General features: G+C 35.1%; 1 protein-coding gene across 3 annotated transcripts in view; it reads left to right on the top strand.

Annotated features, from left to right (window-relative positions):
* Nucleotides 1-23,574, top strand: part of LOC122016351 (insulin-degrading enzyme-like 1, peroxisomal) — a 69,087-nt gene that overhangs the window by 7,936 nt on the left and 37,577 nt on the right. For 2 of the 3 annotated variants that reach the window (XM_042573617.1, XM_042573619.1), the window contains 15 exons: nt 213-304; nt 2,480-2,553; nt 2,640-2,683; nt 6,450-6,501; nt 8,720-8,842; nt 8,908-9,020; nt 9,154-9,316; nt 11,377-11,469; nt 11,675-11,760; nt 12,589-12,675; nt 14,526-14,629; nt 15,700-15,802; nt 15,913-16,008; nt 16,083-16,275; nt 19,133-19,194. In XM_042573617.1, the coding sequence (XP_042429551.1) occupies nt 213-304; nt 2,480-2,553; nt 2,640-2,683; nt 6,450-6,501; nt 8,720-8,842; nt 8,908-9,020; nt 9,154-9,316; nt 11,377-11,469; nt 11,675-11,760; nt 12,589-12,675; nt 14,526-14,629; nt 15,700-15,802; nt 15,913-16,008; nt 16,083-16,275; nt 19,133-19,194 (1,485 nt within the window). The remainder of the gene's footprint in view (nt 1-212; nt 305-2,479; nt 2,554-2,639; nt 2,684-6,449; nt 6,502-8,719; nt 8,843-8,907; nt 9,021-9,153; nt 9,317-11,376; nt 11,470-11,674; nt 11,761-12,588; nt 12,676-14,525; nt 14,630-15,699; nt 15,803-15,912; nt 16,009-16,082; nt 16,276-19,132; nt 19,195-23,574) is intronic. The other variant, XM_042573618.1, reaches the window with a different exon arrangement.

Genomic DNA, 23,574 nt, shown 5'->3' with positions numbered 1-23,574 from the left:
CAGATTACTGTACTAACGCTTTTTGAAAACATACTGAAATTTGTTCAAAGTTTCATGCTTCTAGGTACCCTGTTGCATATTATGTAAGAAACTATTACAGTATTATAAAATTTCTTATTTTGTTGTATGAAAACTTATTAGAGGCATTTCTTTAGTACATATTGTTATTTGTTAGGCCATGTTTGAACTACAAATTTATTGTGCATATGCAGCATGGTGGTTCCAGAAATGCATATACAGCGTCTGAACACACAAATTACCATTTTGATGTAAATGTTGATTCCTTTGAGGAAGCCTTGGATAGGTAAGTTTATCTTCCGGCATTGGCTTGAATGAAGTCTATTATGGTCAAATGCATTACAGAAATAGATTTTTAAAATGAACTATCTCCATCTTATCAGGCTTTTCTAAAGAACAATAGTAGTAATGTTATACTAACTTCTCCAAATGACCTTGACTTTCAATTTATAAGATAATTAGTTACACTAATGTTACATGACATATATGGCCAATCTACCAATCGATTGGTATTGCATGGATGTGTTAGTCTTAATGAAACAACTACAGACTTTTAGCGCAGCTAATTCCTGAAATTAGGAGGCAATGAACTAGCTCAAAAATAATAACTGACAATAAACCGAGCATCTGACCACAAATATAATCATGTCTATCAAAAATTGCATCAAAATATCAACGATGCACCACACACTACTGATTATTAGGAATGTAACAATAGAATTGCCAACAATCAGAACATTATTAGAATTAATTGTCTATCCATTTATAGAGCTCAAGCTATTAGGCAAGAAACCAATTTATATATTTATTTTCTTAATACTCTTCTTTTACGTGTGAGTGAATATACTCATCTGTCTCAAATCCAACAAATGAATTGTAGAGATAATTATTTTTGACATAGGTAGGATTCAAAACTTTGGATATCCATCTGCTCTGTTACTATGTTATAAATGATTGACTAACCACTTACCCAAAAACTGAAGTTGTTGGTAAAGGAATCAATTTATGTATCTACATTCTCAATAAATATAACAAATGAAACCATGCAATTAGCAACTAATGTCAATGCAAGTTTTAAGTCGAATATTTGCATTATGGCCATGGTTTTCATCATTGAAATTTTACCTATATATGGTGTGAGGTTCATATCCTACAACTTAACTAGAATGCCTTTTTTTAGAAAAATATATTTAATATTAGAGAAGATGAAAATCTTGGAGGAGGCAAGGGTTTGTTGAATGGTTATGCTCTCTGGTATCCCTCCTCTTCTTGCCCCTCAGTTCCTCCTAATTCGTGTGTGCCACCAACTGCCAACAAGTCTGCACAACACCATCTTGCTCCTACATTACTCTGAAAATCTGGAAATGGATGAAACTTTAAACGTGTATGACCATCTGGGGACTTTGCCTAAGTTGATTCTTTTGGATTATCCAAAGTGCTGAGAAGCAGCACAAAATCAAAGGTCTATGATAGGAGAGGAAAGTCCTAGAGGAGGCAAGGGACTCCTAAGCAGATCATTTGATGGCGGTTCTAATTACAGTGCTTCTGTAAACTCTATGAGAATTTTCTGTCAGTATGTAGAGATGACTATGATACAAGTAGAGCGGGTGAAGTAGTTGTTTTTTGGAATCTTACCCGTGAGATCTGACCAGATCAGATGGATCTGATTAAGGACCTAGATTTGAGAAAGAATTGTGTAGAGCCTAATTGTCTTCTATTGTTGCAAGGAACCCAATGGTGATTGAAAAAATTCGCCTGTTGAGACCGCCCGAAAGATTGAGACCGCATAACTTCTGGTGATGGATGATTTGCAAGTTCCCACGGCAACACCTACAGCAGGAGAACACTTGGAAAGTGACACAGAAGCAGTGAGATCCTGGAGACAGCTGGTAATCTTCACCTTGCAGAGATCAGGACAGAGATCTACAATTGCAAGTTGCAGGAGCTCTTCACCTGCAGAGATCAATTCCAAAGATCTGCAGATGTTTTGCTTGAAGGAGATGTATTTTGGGGTAGAAGGAGTATCTGATGCAAGAGAAACACATGCTGGGTGAAGAAAGGGAGAAAGAGGTGCAGGAAGACGTCTGGCGATCTGATACCATGTTACAGGGAATTGGAGATCAACTCCTAATAGTCCCCTTCTACGCATATGTATATAAAATAACAAATGATGCCACTCCTGTACCTCAAATCTTTGCTATTAGGTTGTCAACAAAAATAATTGGTGGTTCCCACTTTCGTACTGAACTATTGGTACAACTATGAACAAAATTCATGGTCATGAATCTGTTGCCATAATTTCATGATGACAGCTAGAGCATAATGGGATTCTCTATCTTTTATTTCCGTGCTTGCAGTCCAACATCAGCAGTGTTACTCAGTAGTGTTACTCCATTTCTTGATTAACCAGATATGTTAACCTTTTATTTTCTCTGCTTTTCCTCTGTTATGTATTTTGCAGATTTGCTCAATTTTTTATCAGTCCTTTGATGTCTCCTGATGCTACCCTTAGGGAAATAAAAGCTGTTCATTCTGGTAAGTGACTCTGAGCCAATGGCATACTTTTTTGTGTTTGGCTATCTTATTGGATTGCCATTTTAAGACTATGTTCATTTCTTTAGAGAATCAGAAGAATCTACTCTCTGATGTTTGGCGAATGTCACAGGTGCGGGTTTTCTCTTTTATTTCTCCACATATCCCACCGCCTTATTTAGGAGTTGGAAACATTTGTATCGAATTTATTGCATGCTGCACTTTTTATAATAGAACAATTCTGTGATATCAGACGATTTTCTTGATTTTCGTTAGATTATTTTATCGAACCAAACATTGATCAAGAATATTCTTTTCCATCCATAGACATGGTTCAGTTTTGCCTTGGAAATGCGAAATGCAAAAATACAATTTCTAGACTTGGGTGAAAAATTCTGATAAAGCAATTTTTTTTCTTAGAATTCCTAATAAATTGGAGTTAATTATCAAGGGCAAGTACAAATTCTGACAACTATATTTGTATGACATAATAAACCATCAACTCCACTAACTATAAGTTGAGGCCTATGTAGTTAGAGTCGGCTGACTATGTGCATGTGTTTAGGCATGGAAAGTTGAGATGCAAAAGCTCCATTTTGACACTTGAGTTTCATAGATAATACTCTATCAATGAACATTCAAGAAGATTATTAATTCATGCCATTTCAGTATGAGTCATTTCCTTTCCTTTATCTAAATTTTTTATTATTTTGTTAGAGGTTAACTTAGGATCAAAACCATTTTGCTAGAGTTAGTTTTACAAATAAGAAAAATCCCTTGGGGAAGGATGATGATATGTCTCCCCTCAATTCCAACATCTCCTCTCAATCATATTTGTGGTACACATTTCCTCCTTGTTTATCTCCAAGAAAACTCCCTATAAATGTTGCAGGATTCCTCAGTCTCAATCAATGTATAAAATGTCTAGCCGTGCCGGTCAACTGGTGGAATTTACTGTTCTGCTCGCTGACTGGCACTGGCATGGGGTCATAGCAGCACGGCTGCGGAGGTAGTTGCGAACTCGCAGGTCACGACAGCATCCCTCTATGACTGACCCCTTTGTCTCTCTTTTCCTTTCTTGTGTTTCCCTATTTCTATTTTTTATTTTTTATTTTTTACACAGTTAGTTTAATTCCTTTTTCTATTTCGCTCCCTCTGTTAATATTTTTTCCTTCATTCATTCGTTATTTGCTTCCCCTCCATTATTTTTTTTTCCCTCCATCCGTCCATGTGGTTACAGAGAGGGAAAAAGTCATTAAACCTCTTTAAGGATGATTATTTGTTTCCTCTTTCTTTGACTTTTCCCTTCTCTTTTCAATTTTTTTACACAATTAATTTCAATTCCTTTCCTTCTGTTAAGTTTTTTTCCCTCCACACGTTAATTTTTTTCCTCCTTCGTTCATCCACGAGGGTAAACAGAGAGGAAAAGATTCTCTTGATGTCTTTAAGATTATTTCTTTCCCTCCTTCAAGAGAGGAAAAAACCTCGTAAAAGATGGTTAATTTTTTCCCTCCTTCGTTTGTCCACTAGGTAAACAGAGAAAAAAACAAGATTGTTAGAAAAAATAGAAAATAAATATAATATAATTTCTAACCTTATAAAACATACTACTAATGAATTAAATTATTTTGTTTATAAATTTGGTTTAATTTTAACTGCTCAAAATAAATCTAAATTAAATTCAATTTAAAATTTCTTGATCTTGCCAACTAACCCTAAATTGACTTTGCTAACCCAAATTGACTTTTACTTAATAAATATCAAACATTTCATGAGACAATATTAAAACTTAAATTCAACATCTCAAATATAAGAAAGTAAGCATCCATAACAATCAAATATTAATAAAAATATTTTAAAATTAATATATTTTATATTTAAAAAGGTACCAAAACCGCATCGGCATAACATAATATGGTACCGAAATTGTATCATTTTGGTCCTAAATTGAAACTTCGGCTCGACTCAAAATTTTAAACCATGGTCTCAACCCTCTCAATTGTTGGAATTATGATCTTGCAAGTCACTCGTGCTTCGTGTGAGGCTAGAGCACTCAGCCAGTATGACTTTTCCATGCGGCCAAATCCAACAAACAACTTCCTTTGCTTGTGATCCTTTTATGTGACTAGATCCATTTAAAATTGTTGTTGTCAACTGCCACTCTCCTCTTTATTAGTTTTCAACTCAGGAAGAAAAGGCTTGAGTTATCCCTAACCACAATCTTTTTGATCCTTAGGCGAAGACCAATTGCTGCCAATGCTATTGTTTTATTGCCTTTCTTTTATAACCATTGTAATTCTACATCTCTTCTAGTGGATAGCACATACTTTGTGAGGTGTGCTTTTACTTTAAATTTTGTTTTCCCTCCCCGAACCCAACCTGCATGAGAAGAGGGATGGGGAAGAATGATTCCTCTCATGACCCGCCCTGCTCCACCCACTTCATATATGTGGCTGGGATGGGAAGTCAAAACTTCGCACCACCCTATTGTCATCCCTACTCTAACAAGGCTATTAGAGCCTTCTCACCAACAACTAGCGCCTCGTTACCACTCATGTTGCCTCTTGTAGGAGCTCAACACTACCCAACATGAATTCAGTTCTTGTTTCATGTCTTTTTCTCCATGTTAAAACATAAGGATCTACACTTTGGAAGTTTTTTTTTTTGATAAGTCCATGAAGTTGTTAGCATTGGAACTTCTGGAAATTGAAGCTATGAAAGAGGAGCTAATACAGTCCCACGGGGATATACAAAAGCTCACTGCTGTGGGTCAGAAGCTGATAAATCACATCAGATGCTTTCTATACTTTTCTTTTTTCCATCTTTCCTGTCTCAGATTCTTCAAATCAGATTAAATAACTTAGGTTTGTGTCTCAGTCATTCTTCAGCTCATTTCGGATTTATTACATTTCTGTTCCTCATCAAAATTTCATGGAGCAGTCTTCTTCTGGTAGTTTTTGTTCTCTTAGTTCTCTGCCAGATCTTGGCTTTCAGTTTCTTCTCTCTCTACACCCATCTTGTCAAGGTTGTGACCTGTGGGGGAGTCTTGAGTATTTGTTTTCCTTTTCCTTCCTCCAATCCCAATCATTTTTTTTTCTTTTAACACATCTTTTTTTCTGATGTGTTTTACATATGTACCACTGCCACAAAAATCTGGACAAAAAAATGCCCAACAATTCTGATTTGCTATTTCTAGCAAATGATGGAACTGTAGTTTCTCAAGTTCTAATTTTGCTAAATCTAGAAACGGTCTTTCCTCCAGTACTTTCCTCTTTCTTAAGTCTTAAGTGTTGTTGTACTTCAGGGTGAAGCACACTTGAAATTTTTGTTCCTGAGATCTGTCTTCATTCTCATTTCACTTCAATTTTTTTCTATTTATCTTCTCTCTTTGTTGATGTGCTAATCGTAGGTCAAAGACATTTTTAGCTGGTGTTGATCTAAGGGACTGTCATCTGTGTGTTCTGTTACATCCTCAAGTTTTGTTTTGCCTATATGCAATATTTTTTTCTTTTATTTGTATGTTCATGTCTTTGTTTACATTCTCTAGTCTATCTTGTTTCTATTGCAGTATCCTGGCATACATAATAACTATGCTCTAGTTTTAGTTGAGTGTTGGAAGGATTAGGTGTTAATAGGGTTATTGGTGATACTGAGATTATCCTCTACTGGTGTTTCTACATTTTCCTTTCTTCAAATTCTACATATTTTCGCTCATATTTTTAAATATTATGATCTCTTGGAAATATAGCTAAATTCTTTTTCTGAAAATAATGTGCTCACTACATGCATCCTATATAAACACGTGAATTTGTGTCATATCTGTACGAATATCTCAAATAATTAAGACCAGAAATTCATTGTGCTCAGTTTTGATTTCTATTTTCATTCTTGTGTCTCAGCTCCAGAAGCATTTATCTTCGAGAAACCATCCATATCATAAATTTGGTACAGGTGTGCACTTTGATGGTCTTGAGATTTTTTTTTCTTCTAACTTCATCTGGAGAAAAAAAATGAGAAGTTTTGTTTATTGATTGATATGAGAGGATTGTGTTTTACATGATTCTTTTAATGCAATTAAATTGCAATTAAGTCCATTCTATCCTTGTTTCAATGCAAGTAAACTGGTAATTATTGTGTTTATGTATTCTTTTAGCCAATTTATTTCTGCATTGTGATCTTGTAGTTGTAAGTTCTTAGGAAAGTTAAAAAAAAAAAATTATATGATTCTCATCATCAGTAATATAGCCCTTGACCTGCTCGGTGTACTAAACAAGAGAAATTATTTGCAACAACAAATTAACAACTAGAAATTAGCAGATTGAACTTGACTTCTCATTGTTTTCCAACAAGTGTTGAAATGCTAGCTGAAGTTTCTTAACAACATATTAATTGTAGCTGTCTGTCTAGCTATTCAGAAAGGTGAGCTTTCAGTAAATAGTTGTAGGCAGTCATTGGTAAGAAAAAAAAATGATTGATATTTTGGTTGATGTCATAGTAGTTGGTGTTGGGGATCGATTGTGTGGACTGGAGTGATAGAGTGGAGTTGAATACTGCCTTGACATGGAAATTAGAAATTCACTTTCTCTTGCAAATAACTAGTTATCGGTTTGTGCTGTGCTTACATATTTATTTGAGTTACAATAAGCAGGATTAAATAATGATAATAACAAACATAAAAAGACAATGCTGACAAAAGGATATACATGGTTCAAACTTCAAACCTCAGATTCTACTCCACGGTCTAATGAATTTTTTTGACAGATTAAACCAAAAAATCCCACTAATAGCAAACTCCTTTATTAGAGGTGGATAAACCCTGTACAAAAAAGGGGAAATTAAAAAAGAAAGAAGATAGTACCAAAATAGCCTTAGAAGCCTAAGGGTAAGCTTACTTAGGGTGAATACTTGTTGTATATGAGTTTTCTATTTGAGGCTCCCTTGCACCCCTATTTACAAAAAATGGGAATACTTTTGCTCCAAAAGGATAAGGATGCTGGTTCAGAAGCTTTTTGCTAATTAAGTCAACTCATATGAGTTTAGTCAATTGAAATCCTGGTAAGGAGGCACATCTACTCTTCAATCAACTCAATTTTTATCTATTCGACTCAAATCTATTTCAATCGATTCAATTCATTTCAGAATAAGATCACAGGCTTATCCACCAATGGGTGTCACCTTTAATCAATTATTAGTTGACTTAAATCCAAGTCAGTCGATTCAAACATTTTCAGCTAACTAAATTGGTCGTCTTAGTGAACTTATCCATTGTTCTGTTTATAGCTTCACCATATTGTCTCTCCTTGAAAAAAAACTCTTTGTTGAAAATATGGGTATATAAGTTTGTTTCTTTCTTAATAGCTTGAGATTCTGAAATAAGTGGTTAGTCAATTAACTTTAATATTGTATTAGTTTCTTTCTTAATAGCTTCAGAAAAAGGTCTGGGTTCATATCAACCTGTGTAAAAAAATCATCAGTGTTTGGTTGGGCCAACCAAGTGAAGTATACCACCCACAAATGAAAGGGGAATGTTAAGAATATAGAAATATTAATTGATCTCTTTCTTTATAACTCGCATCTTTTGGGATAAATGATTAGCGAATCAACTTTAACAGACTTTGAATACATTCGACGTCCTTGTTACTTCTAATTATTTACTTAATATGCATGCCTAATTGATTTTGGTTATACATATATATTACTATAGTTATTTGCCAAATCAAGAAATTTGTTCAAATTGTACATGTTGCTAAATAAATATGTCGAAAAGTTGTCATCATAGATTACTTACTGGCTTTGGTATGTCCTACAGGAGAAAGAATAAATCACAAGCCTTTAAAAGGTTATAGTTAGGGCACATAATAAAATAAAGTATCCTACAAGATATGCCAAAGTCAACGGGTAATACTTGATGGCTACATTTTGATATTTATTTAGAAACTAGTGCAATTTGGTTAGCTTAACTTTCTTGATTATGAATTTAATTGTTCTAGCAGATGGAATGTAGGAAATTATACTTGAGTTGCAGGAAGAGTCATCAGATTAACAACAATAAATATATAAAATTTCCCTCTAAATTTCCAATTACTTGCAATAGTGAACTAGTAATTTAGCCAAAAGCATGAAACTGCAATGATTTGTTATGTTTGCTCAAAGAGGAATAATGTAACAGGCAATTGGAACACGTTGGAGGTTCAACCAAAATTGAATGGCTTGGATACAAGGCTTGAACTTATTAAATTTTACAAGAAGTATTATTCTGCAAATCTGATGCACCTTGTTGTTTATGCAAGAGGTTGGAATTACAATTTTGTTTCTATATTTGTTTTTTATTTTATCTAATCAACTTAAGTATGTTAGAGGGTCTTGATGCCATCCAAAGCCTGGTTGAACAAAAGTTTTGTGATATTCAAAACAGTGGACAAGATTACTCCTATTTCCCTGGTCAGCCTTGCTCGTCTGAACATCTGCAGGTACACTAAAGTCAGCATGCAGCTCATCCAGGATGAATACTTTAAATAAAGATGATGCTTGTTGCAATAATTTTAGAAATAATACTGAATTTCTAAATTGTTATCTTTGGTCTTCAATTGCTTTATTATGCAGATTCTTGCAAAGGCGGTTAGGATAAAGCAAGGCCACATACTCAGGGTTGTTTGGCCAATTGCACCTAGCATTCGGAACTATAAAGAAGGTCCTTGCAGGTACTTAAGTCATCTTATTGGACATGAAGGAGAAGGATCTGTCTTTTTCGTTCTGAAGCAATTAGGTAATTTTAACTTATGATTGTGCCATCCTATTCATATACTTTCTTCATATGGTCTTTTCTATTGACTTTTCAAGCCCAGCCTTAATTAGTCATCATTCTCAAAGATGACAGGAATAGTTGACTAATAGGTTGTAGGAAATAAAATCAAATATAATGAGTGTCGTAAAAATTATCCTAGTACAAAATTAGCTAGATCTAACCTCATCGGAAACTTGCTTTAATTGGGCACTCTAGAAGGAATAATGAGAGACTGTGTGAAACAAGAAGGAGTGATGAGAGGTTGGTTGCGTGGAGGAAGTCATTGAAGTTGCATTCTTCTCATGCCTTGTATTCCTCTTGTCTGTTGCTCCAGCTGGAGTACAAGTATTTGACACATATTTAGATTTAGCTCAAGGATATAAATATCAGTATGTTTCGATTTACAAGCATGAACTCATGCAATGAGATTGAACAGTTTGCTGTCATATCACACATTTTGAGTGATACATGGATATTTAGTTGTCTTTATTGGGCTAGATTGGCGAGGAGGGTCATTAAAGGCAAGTAACAAGTAGCATGATCTCCAAGGGCAACTCTGAGCTCTTCCTCTTCCTCTTCCTCTAAGTCACCTCTTTCTGGAAAGGATTTCACTTTCCAATTGCCTCCTCAGTCCTCTCTCAACGTCATAGGTCATGAGCACAAAAGAGAAGTCATGATGAACATTGATTTGAGCACCTCTTTGTTGCCTTCTAGGGACCAAATGAGATCCCTCCCTCGTATATATCTTTGTGCTTGATGGATTTGTTAAGTTAATGAGTTATAGTTAACAAAACCTATTGGTATAAGTGGGCTTCTCTCGATGTCATAGGCCATGATCACAGAAGAGCAGACATGATCACCATTGATTTAAGCACCTCTTAGCTGCCTCTAGGATCCGAATGAGACCCCTCCCTCATATGTCTTTATTCTTAATGGATTAGTTATGTTTACATGATGAAGTTAACAAATCCTAATGGTATAAATGAATTCTGGTTCTTGTTGATAGATGAGTGGTTTCTGCAGGAGTGCTGATTCCTGTTGTTCAACAAGGAGCAATTCTTAGAGGAATTACATATTCCTCTTTTTCTTGCTTCATTGCCTCCTCCACACCACTATAGCAGTTTGACATGGCAGATCTCTTGCAACCTGTTTTGTCTGTTGGCATAGGTTGAGCTCTATACAGAGCTCTTCCTGTCAGAGATCAAAACTATTATGAAACTGATATTTTAAATTGTGATATGGGATTTAAACAATCACAATCATCAAGTGAGAGCATAGGGTACTTAATTGGATACTTAATATTTCTATTGATCATGTGTAAAAAATTCTAGAAATAGTTGCCAGACACTCGGATTCATATCCATTTTAGATACTTGTACACAAGTTTGAGGAATATAGGTATTCTCGATTGACCCATGGAGGGCGTCTATGCCACTTAAACCTTTGGGCCTGAGCTCAGGTGTGGCCAATTTGAGACACCTACCTCGTCACCCCACCCACTATGAAACTAGGCAATAGTTGGCTTGCAAATCCATTGCCACCAAGAAGCTTGTTCGTCAAGACAACCTCAGCGATCACGATCACACACCATCTTGCTGGCCACCATAACATTATGGAGCTTAAAGGGCTTATGAAGACCAACAATTGATCAAACTTGTGATAGAGCTCTATGAAAGCGAGGAGCTCTTTTACTGAGGTGGGTAGAGGAAGCCATGCAGTAGAGTGGGGAATAAAAAATCCATCCGTGGGATGGCCGTCAGTAGCATATAATAGACACCCAAGTGACTCTTCAACTTCTAGTAAAAATATATTGTGATTATATAAAATTATAAACATCTAATAGGTGTACCACATGGGTCATAATTGCCAATCATAAAAAATCTTGTTAAATTTTGAATTATCAGTATTGATGGAAGTACTAGCTGGTCTTATCTTACCACCAGACAACAAACATCTAAGAAGATTGTGCGCATTTCAGTAGAATTTAGTTTCGTTTTCATGTTTCTTTGCATATGTAATTTTTCTTTCTTATGACTCTGCAGGATGGGCATTAAGTTTGGAAGCTGGGGAAGGGGATTGGAGTTTAGAATTTTCCTTTTTCAGTGTTTCTATTGAACTCACTGATAAAGGTCATGGTTAGTTTAGATTCTCATGCTTCATTTTCCTGTAAACACACTCCATGAGGTTCCGATTTAACTCTAATATTTCCATTTTTTGTGGAACCCTATAATTATTCACTGCATATTGTGTTTATCATTTTCTCATTTTGTTTATTCAGAGCATATTGAAGATATTGTTGGGATATTATTCAGATATATTTTTCTCATTTTGTTTATTCAGAGCATATTGAAGATATTGTTGGGATATTATTCAGATATATTGATCTTCTGCAGAATTCCGGAGTAAATAAATGGATTTTTGATGAGGTAACTGGGTGATTTATTTATTCCGGAGTAAATAAATGGATTCTTGACATAACTGTGACATATCTGTCTCATATATGCTCACAAATGTGGAAAGGGGAAGGCCGGAAGGCAAAATTTCATTAAAAATAGTCATTCTACAATTATTTCTGCTCTTCAACTGAATCACTAAAACAGAATGGAAAATTGTGGGCATAAAGGCCTTCATAACTGTTCCAGGGGTGGATCTAGGATTTTAAGTTTTAATAATGACCTCACTGAACCTTAAAGATGCATAATGTATATTTAGTTGAAATGTGAAACATAAAGGAGAAAATAAATTAAAATTTAGTCCTCCAATTCTAACTTGAGAGGTGTTTTAATAGAAAAACAAAACTTTCCATCAGACCAACTATAGATATTTGTTTTGAATGGGCCAAATAATATATATTAAGAAAATAAAAAAAAAATCTATATAGGGGGCGCATTTCTTTTCTTTCTTATATTTGAATTGATATAATCTAACTTAAATATAAGCATTCTTATAATTCACAGCTCTGTGCGAGTGAAGGGCCTTTTCTTATTAGTTTGAATTTGTTGTACAGCGTTCTTTATCGTTCCACAATTCTTTCAGATTCCACAATAATCAGGCAGGAAACAGATTAACTTTCTCGTCGTTATGTTAGTCTCCAGTTGTTCTAATTTGAATATCTTAAATGCCCATTTTGCTATTTGGCTAAAAAGATAATAAACCAGAAACGAGTGATATGCTACTGAATATTGTTTTGCATATTAACATCTTTATTTTAGACCTTTTGTAATTAATTCTGACTTGTCCCCTTTATCTGAAAGCTTGTGGCAATCAGTGAAACACAGTTTCACTATCAAGACAAGATCTCCCCATGCCGTTATGTTGTGAATATCGCATCAAACATTCAGGTGAACTGAAAAAATTAATTTTCAAGACTATGCCACTTCTATAGTTTTCTGAATTTAAAATCTTTGGAATTGGAACATTTATATTCTGTTTTATAAATTCAAAGGTGTTGTCTATATAGAATTGTTCCCTTATGGTAACCAGACATACTTGTGTTTTATGTGGGACTTGGACTTGATATATCTGGTCCTAGCAATCTGAAATGGTTCTTATGTGTTGCATGTGACAATCAATTTAGATGATTTAATACCTTGCTATTCTATGCATAACCTTGGTTTGTTAGGTATCACTCTTTTTGATTTGTTGGATTGCCACTGGATGACATCATAAGAACGGCTATATAAAATTTTAGGTGACAGACCGTACTCACTGTCCTCTTCCAATATGCCTGCCAAACTTTTCAGGATCAATTGATTATGATCCAAATCAATCAAGTTGATGGCCTCACCTCAGCGCAACTAGTTGCTGAAAAAACGGAAATGGATGGTCAACTTGCTTTATTCAACTTTAATATGCAGAAATTAGAATTGACAGACTCAAAATTGTTCATCATCATCAGTTTCTATACCAGTGTTTAAAATACTGTGCTGAACCGATCGAAACGGCCGAAACATCTTGTTCCGCCCTTCGATCGGCACTGGCACGACCCCAGCATTGGCATGACCCCAGCTCTAGGCCTCGCGACAGCTAGGAGGTGTCGTGTGACCTTGCAACAGCAGTAGAGGGGTCGCATTACCCCTCCACGGCCGTCGCGGAGGTGTCGCGCGACCCTGCAACCACCGCGAGAGGTCACACAACCACGTGACCACTGCGGAATGGTTGCGTGACCCCACGGCACGCCGGAGGAGTCACGCGACCCTCGCGGTCGCCGTTGAGGGGTCGTGCAACCCTGTGGCAGCGCCGGAGTCTGCGGGCTTGAGAGTGGTGTCGGATTTCGGATTTTTTTTAATTAAAACTTAGGTTAATTATTTTAGTCAACTCTTAGCTATGATGGTGATAATCTAATGAGGCTTTATTAAACTCTAATAAAATTATCTAATTAATTTTATATTTCATTTATTTTAATTTAAAAATTATAATAATTTTTTTATTTATTTATCTATTTTCATGTCTTTTCCTCTTTTAAAAGATTATTTTTATATATATTTTTTTAATATTTATGTTAAATATTTTATTTTTAAATTAATACATTTTATATTTAAAAAATACATAAACTATATTGGCACGGCACGATACGGTACCGAAATCGTACCGTTCCGGTCTAGGACCGAAACCTCGGCACGGGTCGAAATTTTAAACCTTGTTCTATACTTCAATAACCTAATTGATTTGCAACTCATCACAGGTCAAAATCTTTCTGATACTAAAAATTAATTTTGAAGTCTCTTTCATGTTTTCTAATCAGATGTGGCTGCTCCCTTCCATCTCTATAAGACAATAAATGGTAAATAAGAAACAATAATCGAGATTGAAAATAGAGATTCAAGAACTTGCATTTTGTATTCTTTTTGTTCTTATCTGTTTGAACATCCCTGGATCCAATCAGCAGTGGTAGAGAGTCCTCTTCGCCCAAGTGTCTGAAGTCACTTCCACCCTTTGCTTCCTTGCTTTCAAAAAAGGAGAAGTTCTCGTCGGACTGCATTGTTTCACCGGCACCTTTAACCCCAATCAAAAGGATGGAGTGGTATGGGTTCGGGACGGGAAATGAAAGGGCATAAATGATTTTTTTTTTTGTTTGCTTCCCTTTGTATCGTCGAAATAATCCTAAACTATCTGTTTCGATCTTGTGAAAGTATAGATAAAGAGTCTGATCTCTCTCTCTCTCTCTTTTGTTTTTTTATGTTCACTTTAGAATTTTCCACCTGAAGATTGGCTTGTCAGATGGTCATTGCCTTCAAATTTTGTTCCAAGTACAATTCAGACGATATTGGATGAACTGACCCCAGAAAATATCAGGTGAACTTTTAACATATGAGTTCAATAGTTTTTCATCATTCCAATGCTGCTATAAGTTTTTTTGGCTTACATCATTCTTGTTAGATGTCTCACTTAAAATTTTGCAAATTTTGCAGATTAAATTTACATGTCATCTGTTGCTATGGAATTATTTTATACTTCTCATTTAGCCAAAAAAAAGAATTGTAGTTTGATTAATGCCATATACTTTATAATTTAATTTAGCCAAAAAGTTTGTATTTTAGAATTTACAAGTAGTACAACCATTTTTCTCTGCTCTTGTAGAAATATTAGTTTTATATAATTGCTGCTTGTTCTTTCACTAAATTTCACAAACTATTTCTTTGACAGTGATTGCTGGGTGGACACATCTATTTGATCAATAGAATAATTTTTGTAAGCTTTTAGTTATTAGGTTTTGGCAATGTATTCTATGTAAGCTTTTTGGCTAATGTCACTCCCCAAGTTCAGATGAAAATAAATTGAGAATTGCATTAGAACTTGATGGTTGTCGTAAAAAGTGTCTAAACCCTATGAGCATCAGGATGGTTTTTAATCATATTTAGATGGCGAAAGGAAAGCATTTATAGGGTATAGGATTATGGTATAACCTGTCATATTTTATATTTTATAGATTATAATGTTAGTCATGAAACAACATTTAAAATAACAATGTAGTAAAGTCTATGATGAATTTGCTGAGATACTAGACAAGCCAAAATTAATGCTTTTACTATCCAAAAGCAACTGAGTATACCAAAGAGAAGCTAAATGATATAGTATGCACATTTTCAAAGATGATCACATGTTATGTTCTATAGTTAGACAAGTTACAATGGTAGAGGAAGACCGAAGGAAACTCTAATTCACATACTGTGACATGATTTAAGAAATTTGAGCGGTATAGCCATTCATAGAGAGCAATGGTGGGACAAGATTCACATGGCCAACTTAGATAATTTGGACTAATACGGTTGTTGAACTATGATTACAAGTTATTCTGTTGCTTAAATGTGTGATGTCAAAATTAGAAGAATTAGCATTCAGCTAATGCTAGGTATTCATTTCAGAATGTTCTGGGAGTCTAAAAACTTTGAAGGATGTACAGACTCAGTTGAGCCTTGGTATGGCACTTCTTACAGTGTTGAAAAAGTCACAGTTTCTATAATCAAGGTTCAATTCAGTGACTAATTTGACAACTTTTCCATTGTTTGAACCTTTCTTTTTCTTTCCATTTATTGGACTGTAAATATGAGCTAATTCAATTTAAGACATTTGCTTAGCAATGGATAGCAAAAGCTCCTGAAGTTGATTTGCATCTTCCAAAACAAAATGTATTCATTCCATCAGATTTGACAATAAAAAATGCTCAGGAGAAGGTACAGCACCATAACCTCAATAACCTTTTAGTAAATCATTTGTCAGTTTAGCAATAACATATTATGTTCCTTAGCAGGTTAAGTACCCCATTCTCTTAAGGACATCAAGTTTCTCAAGATTGTGGTATAAACCTGATACCATGTTCTCAATGCCTAAAGCTTACATCAAAGTTGAATTTAATTGCCCACAGTCGATCGTTTCTCCAGAAGCTGAAGTTCTTACTTATATTTTTACAAAATTACTAATTGATTATCTAAATGAGTACGGTAAGCACCTATTTGACACATAATTCTGTATACACGTGTACACAAAAATATTTGGCTCTTACAATTATTATTCACCATATATCTTGCTTGATGTTGCATTTTTCGTGTTTCTTTATCCCGTGAAGGCATTGCTATTCTAGCAAAGTACCAAGAAAATTGACACTAGGAGCTTGTGGACCATTATATGCATCCATGATTTGACATGTACTTTTGCTTTGATGTTTACAAGGTTATTGACTGTTTATTGCTTTGTACTCATTTCACTTTTGATGAAGTTTAAGGGTTGTGGTTATTTAGTGTTGTACGTTTTACGTTTTAAGTCTTTGGTATTGGGCAACTAATTATCTTCTTGATAAGGTTTTGACTATGATTAAAAACTGAAAAATTAAAGATTAAGATGCCTTCCAATGTTTAGTTAAGGTCGTAGCTCATATGTATCAATCTAACTGATTGCGAGAAAATTTGCCACATGTCTAAAGTTGGAATAGGTAAGAATCATAAGATACATATCATTATTGTAGAAAAATCGAATTTTGATAGTCAACTTTGCATTAGCCAAATTCAGTTAAGAAATTCAGATACCAAAAGTTAAAAGATTCTTTTAGGTAACCATTTTAACTAAAAATTGTTTGCATACTGCACCAGGTAATTTGGATGGTATTTGATTTCTTTCACTTGTAGCTTATTTTCTCTGTTAAAATTATAATTTCAATTCATATATTCCCAAAATTTTGGTATGACATTGTTTCCATGATATTAGGATTTAGGGTTTAGGGTATAATTTCAATTCATATATTCCCAAAATTGTCCAGGCCTTTCAAGTGAACAAGTCAGTAGTTTTACTTTGGATGACATGTGACATATGGTATCCTAGCAGTCCTAGTCTTAAGCTTAGCAAGGTGATCCATGTTGAAAGGTTGTTTGGGATGGCAGAGCCATCATGGAGTCCCTTAGACCACTGATTAGGAATTTGGCCTTGAGGATATCAAGCTTCAATGGGGAGATTTTGACATCCAAATTTATTCCTGCATTGGAGGTTGTGGGGTGATGGAGTTTATAAGACCAAGATGAATTTTCTATCATTATCTTTCGTGTGAGGTTAAGCTTTGGCAAATAGTTCAGATCTATCAACTTAGTGGGACTTTTCCTGTCTATCTGTGACATATCTGATAGTAAGAAATTTGTAATGATCATTCAATTTTCTCATCTATTTGTGAAGAAATTGTGAAAGTTGGAGCTGCTACATTGGATATTGCATTGTGAAGTATTACTCAATTGCATTGGCCAGGAGTTATCCATTAATATTGAGTTCACTATTAAAATTGCTTTTCTTTGGCACACTTTATTATGAAATCTTTTCTCTAGTATAAGTTGTTTCCAGAGGAGTGTTAACTGAGTAATAGTAACAGTATATGTATGGTTTTGTAGCACACTGATGACACTTCAAGTTCAACCTAGCTCCTCCACTAATCATTAATCATTCTTTGATTGCCATTTTTTGGAAGCTTTAACTGCTAATATGTAATGGCATATGTTAGGCACTTATCACAAAAAGGGGGTTTGTCTCATATTGAGGGTAGTGTATGATAGTATAAGTTCTTTATAAATTTAGGAACAATTAGGTGTAGCTCCAATAGATTATAAATGAGAGAAAATAGGTTGAAATGGTATACATATGTTCAAAGATAATCAATGGATTCTATTGTTTGATGAGTTGAAGCTTTTAGAGTGGAATATCTAAGGGAGTAGGAAACTAAAAAATATACAATAAAAAAAGATGATTTAATTGATTTGAATATCAGTAGGATAGTGCCTATAGTTTGAAATCTTATACCGTGCTAGGCGAAATGGTTGAAATGCCTCCTGTGTTGTTGTATTAATCGTGTTGATGAGTATCATTTTATGTTAGCACTCAACATCCCTTAGCATGCTAAAATAAGGGATGCTAAAATTGAGATAATGTTATTTTTCTTTTTATAATGTCTTCATTCAGGATAATGTCAAAATCATAACATTCTAGATGGAAAACAAATTTTAAAGTTAACTATATACTTGTCTTATCTTTTTCTTTTTCTTATCTCTTTTCTCCTTGCACGCCAATTTGTTACTAGCACTATACATCGAAATATTGACACCATACCAAAATAGTGTCGTTTTAATCGAAGGCTGAAATGTTGGCTTGGCTCGAGATTTTGCTGGTATCTAATATGGCATAATCTGTCTTGACCCCAAAAATTAATGTGCCTCAATAGTGATCAATGGACTGATAAAATTAATGTGCCCACACCAAATAGTTGGGGCAAACATGGATTGATGATAATGTATGAGTTCTTTCTAAATTGAGGTAATACTGGGAATGGATATTGAACCCAAGCCAAATTGAATGTTGTTTACGGCTTATTAACAGTGATCAATTAGGAGGCCTTAGTCCCTTCAACCTGCTTTAAAATCAGATCCCACAACATCTGCTACAGGAATTGCTGGGTTTTCCATGTTTGGGTAAAGGTTGTGCAAAACAGCTCAATTCTATTTGATGTTATCTGGGATTTTAAACTCAATTTTGACTTATTTAATTCTTTTGATTTTTGGTAGTTTGATGTTTTTTGTGGTTTTAGAAACTAATGCATTATATATTTGCTTATTGTAGGTCTTAACTTTTCCATTTGGCAGAATTTCTAGTTCATAATTTCATTTCAATGCACCTTAGCATATATAGTTCTTTCTAAAGTTATTTTTCTGTATATTTTTTTAGCATAGATAGTTCTCTCTAAAGTTATCTTTCTGTATATTTTTGCTCATTTGGATGAGCTCTATTAACTGTCTTCTTGCAATGCTATCTCTAATATGATGCTTTCAGCATACTATGCCAAAGTTGCTGGTCTTTACTATGCCATATACAACACTAGAACGGGATTTGAGGTAATTTATTCAACATTTGTTCTTAGTTATCTATGCTGTTTTATAATATTCTCTTATTTGCCACTTATTGAAGATGTATTTATTGTGCTCAGATAGTAGTACTTTTTATCTTAGCATTCTCATGAATGTGATATTAACTTTTTTGTACGTAATTTCTCATTGTCCAACACCTGTCAATAAACTACGGTCACACCATGGCCATAAAATTCCCTTTAGTTGTTCGGTACTCAATGATAACACAAGTTTCTAGTTCTTGTCCATTTGAAAAATTACTTTATTCTAATTCTAATAATTTCTTCGTCTCCTTGATAAATAATATAATCAATATATCTCTATATCTCCACTCATAGGAGTTTTATTTTCTTATTTTGTTTTATTTATATAAATGTTTGATTTTTTGTTGTTCATCTTAAATATGATTGGTAAGTTCATCTAGTGCTAATATTAATATGAAATTAAGAATTAGAACAAGCTCTTGATGTACAGTTCAGAGTCATCTACTTTTGACTTCTACTTTATGTTTAGTTGTCAATTAGCTTAATTATAGTTTCCTAAGATAGATTCCTAGTTTTGTATATAAATATGCCTCACTCTTCAATAAAGTTTATGAATTCTTTTTATCTCAAATAACATGGTATCAGAGCATTAGAGATTCGAAATTAGGGTTCCATCTCTACCGTAACCTTCATCAATTCGCCGTCCATCGGCTGTTGCGTCTTGGTTGATCTTCCTCATTCATAGTCGATTTGCTAATCATGGGGTTCACAACTTCTGGGAGGGATGTGCCCGTACGCGCCGGTATCTTGTTGGTTTGAATCTTCCTTCGATTTCTTTTCTTCTTTGACTTCCTTTGGGATAAAGTCTTATGGTTGAGAATGTTGGGACCTTGACGTCCGCTAGAGGGGGGTGAATAGCGTCTCACCCAAAACGTCGCTTCCTATAATGGTTAGTGTGCACAGCGGAAATACAAGACAAACACTAACAAAAGAAAACAAACCTAACACGCTGTTTAACGTGGTTCGGAGATGAAGCTCCTACTCCACGGCTACGATCCCGATCCGTCGATGGATGACTCCCCGGAAAACCTTCGTCTAGCTCGAGAAGCTCCTTGAGGGTGGAGAAATCTCGCCACAAACTCGCTCAAGCTCTTGATCACTCAAGAAGACCTTGAAGACTCTAATAGGGGTTAACCACCTCTATTTTCGTCAGCCTTGGCCAAGCACCCTGAGCTCTATTAAATAGAGCTTGGGAGGAAAACACCTATTGTTTTTCTCACCGCCAGTCAATTGGCACAACCACCAATCGACTGATTCTAAATGAAATTCGACTGTTACAAGCCAACGGTCGGCTACTAGTCGACTGATGAAAACATCAATTGACTGCTACAGTAATGCTACAGTAATGACAGTAAAATCCTAATCCTAGGATTTAACCCCCGAGTACATTCACTCAGCACTTGTCCTTGCCCGACGAACCTAGACCTAGCCTTCTAGCCTCCTCCATCAGCCTTGCGTCCTCGGATGTCTCCCCATTCTTCACGTCTTGCCTTCTGGAGCTTCCATTAGCCTTGTCATTGTTGTCGGGTCTTCCTTTGCCAAGAGGTCGCGCCTCCGAGACTTCATCCATTGCCAAGACATACTTGGACTTACGTTGCCAAGACTACATGCTTGGACTTACACCGCCAAGACTCATCCTTGGATTTTCCTCCTTTGCCAAGATCACACTTGGACTTTCCTTGTTATACCTATATCCTGTACACTCACAATGCATATTAAATACAATAATAAACCTAACTTAAACCTTTGCCCAAACATCAAAACTTAGGGCACCTAGATTGCTCCAACAAAGAATAAGTCATATATTGACAGATGTAGTGTCTCTGATGTCTAAAATAACGGATTATAAGCTAAATGATTTGAACTATTTGGATTGGAGTAAGATTGTTCGTCTTTATCTACGAAGTGTTTGATAAAGATGGTCATTTGACTGATAATTCTCCTAAAGATGATTCGAAGCCGACATGGCTTAGAGAGGATGCTCGTTTGTTCCTTCAAGTTCGGAATTGTATTGATAGTGAGGTAATTGGTTTGATTGAATTTGTTAAAGAATTGATGGAGTATTTAGAGTTTTTATACTCTAGAAAAGGGAATCTCTCCTGCATGTATGAGGTTTGCAAAGTCTTTTACCATGTGGAAAAACAAGATCAACCTCTAATCAATTATTTTATGGCGTTCAAGAAGACATATGAGGAGCTTAACATGCTGCTACCCTTTAGCCCTAATGTGAAGGTTCAACGCTGCCAACGAGAGCAGATAGATATCATGAGCTTCCTTGCTAGCCTATCTCCTAACTTTGAGTCTACTAAATCACAAGTTCTCTCTGGTTTTGAGGTTTTCTCTTTACAAGATGTATTTAGTCGCGTTCTCCGTATAGAAAGTACCACACCCATTCCTCTTATTGGTGCTTTGGTAAATCACAATACTAATTATGTACCTGGAAGATCAACTAGTCATAGTGGAAACAAAGAAACTCAAATGTCGAATTTTAGTGGTATTGTGTGCAACTATTGTTGTAAGCTAGGTCGTACAAAGTTTGAGTATAGAAAGCTTCAATACAAAAATAAGCAAAATCACTTGGCCCATATTGCGTTCACTGATGATGTCTCTTATAAATCAGTTTTTATCTTTGCAGATGAATTTGCCAAGTTCTCACAATATCAAGAATCACTCAAGTCTTCATCTTCCTTTATCATTGCTATTGTTGATTCAAGTAAACACAACGCGTGCCTTGTTTCCTTATCCTCTAAATGGGTCATTGATTCTAGTGTCATGGATCATATGACAGTAATTCTAGTCTCTTTTCTACTTTTCTGTCTAAAGCTAACACTCCTACCGTTACTTTAGTTGATGGGTCTCCATTTTGTTTTCGTGGGTCTGACACTCCTACCGTTACCTTTGCTTCCTCTGTCTTCTATCTTACATTTACCTAATTTGTCAAAATCATTGTTTATTTCATGATCTTTTGACGAAGAAGATTATTGGTAAAGGACATGAGTCTAGAGGTTTCTACATTCTCAACACACCGCTCCTAAAATCTTTTACTTGCTCGAGTGTTACTTCTCCTTTCAAGGCTCATTGTAGATTGGGTCATTCATCTCTTCCTTTGCTCAAGAAGCTTTGTCTATAATATAGTAAGGTGTCTTCATTAGATTGTGAGTCGTGTTAGTTTGCAAAATATCACTATCTTAGTTCGAGTCTTAGAGTAAATAATGTGCTAGTATTCCTTTTGAATTAGTTCATTATGATATTTGGGGTCCTTGTCCTATTTTGTCTAAACGTGGATTTAGGTATTTTGTTACTTTTGTGAATAATTATTCTCTTGTAACGTAGTTATATTTAATGAAACATCGTTTTGAGTTATTCTCTGTTTGTGCATATTGTGCTGAGATTAAAAACTTAGTTCAATGTGTCCATCTGTATTTTGCAAAGTGATAATGCCAAAGAATATACGTCCGGTTTATTCCAATCTTATATGGGTCAGGATGGCATGCTTTATCAAACCTCTTGTGTTGATACTTCACCCCAAAATGGTGTGGCAGAATGTAAAAATAGAAATCTTCTTGAAACTGCACGAGCCCTTTTATTTCAAATAAATGTTTTCAAACCTTTTTTGGCTGATGTAGTTTCTATTGCATGTTTTCTCATTAATCACATGACATTCTCTGTTTTCAAGGTGAGATCCCTTCCAAAATCCTTTTTCCCAATAAGTTGTTGTTTCTTATTAACCTTAGGATATTTGGTAGCACTTGTTTTATTCGGGATGTTCATCTGCATGTCACTAAATTATATCCTAAGTCTTTGAAGTGTATCTTCCTTGGTTATTCTCGTCTTCAGAAAGGTTATAGGTGTTCTTGTCCCAGTATTAATAAATATCTTGTCTCAATCGATGTTACCTTCATGAAAGACACACCTTATTTTCCGTCCTCACCTACTCTGATTCGTCAAAGGGAGGATGATGATTTGTTGATGTATTCTATCACATCCTCTGCACCCATCTTGGAACTAGCTCCAACCTCTTATTATTCAAGTCTACTCCAGATGTCAACCTCTTGATTCATGTCTTGCACCTATTCCTTCGTCATCAGATCCAGTTCCGAGCGATGATCTTCCTATTGCGTTATGCAAAGGTAAACACTAGTATACTTATCCTACTTCTTCTTTTGTTTCTTATAACGGCTTGTCGTCTTTCTTTTGTTATTTTATTGCTTCACTTGACTTTATCTTTATTCTTAAAACTGTCAGTCATTTCTCATCCCGGATGGAAAAGATGTAATGAAAGAGGAGATGAATGCTTTAGATGACTATGACACTTGAGACATGG

Source organism: Zingiber officinale, chromosome 8B (assembly GCF_018446385.1).
Source record: "Zingiber officinale cultivar Zhangliang chromosome 8B, Zo_v1.1, whole genome shotgun sequence".
Classification (NCBI taxonomy): domain Eukaryota; kingdom Viridiplantae; phylum Streptophyta; class Magnoliopsida; order Zingiberales; family Zingiberaceae; genus Zingiber; species Zingiber officinale.
This window is presented reverse-complemented; position numbering and strand designations above follow the sequence as displayed.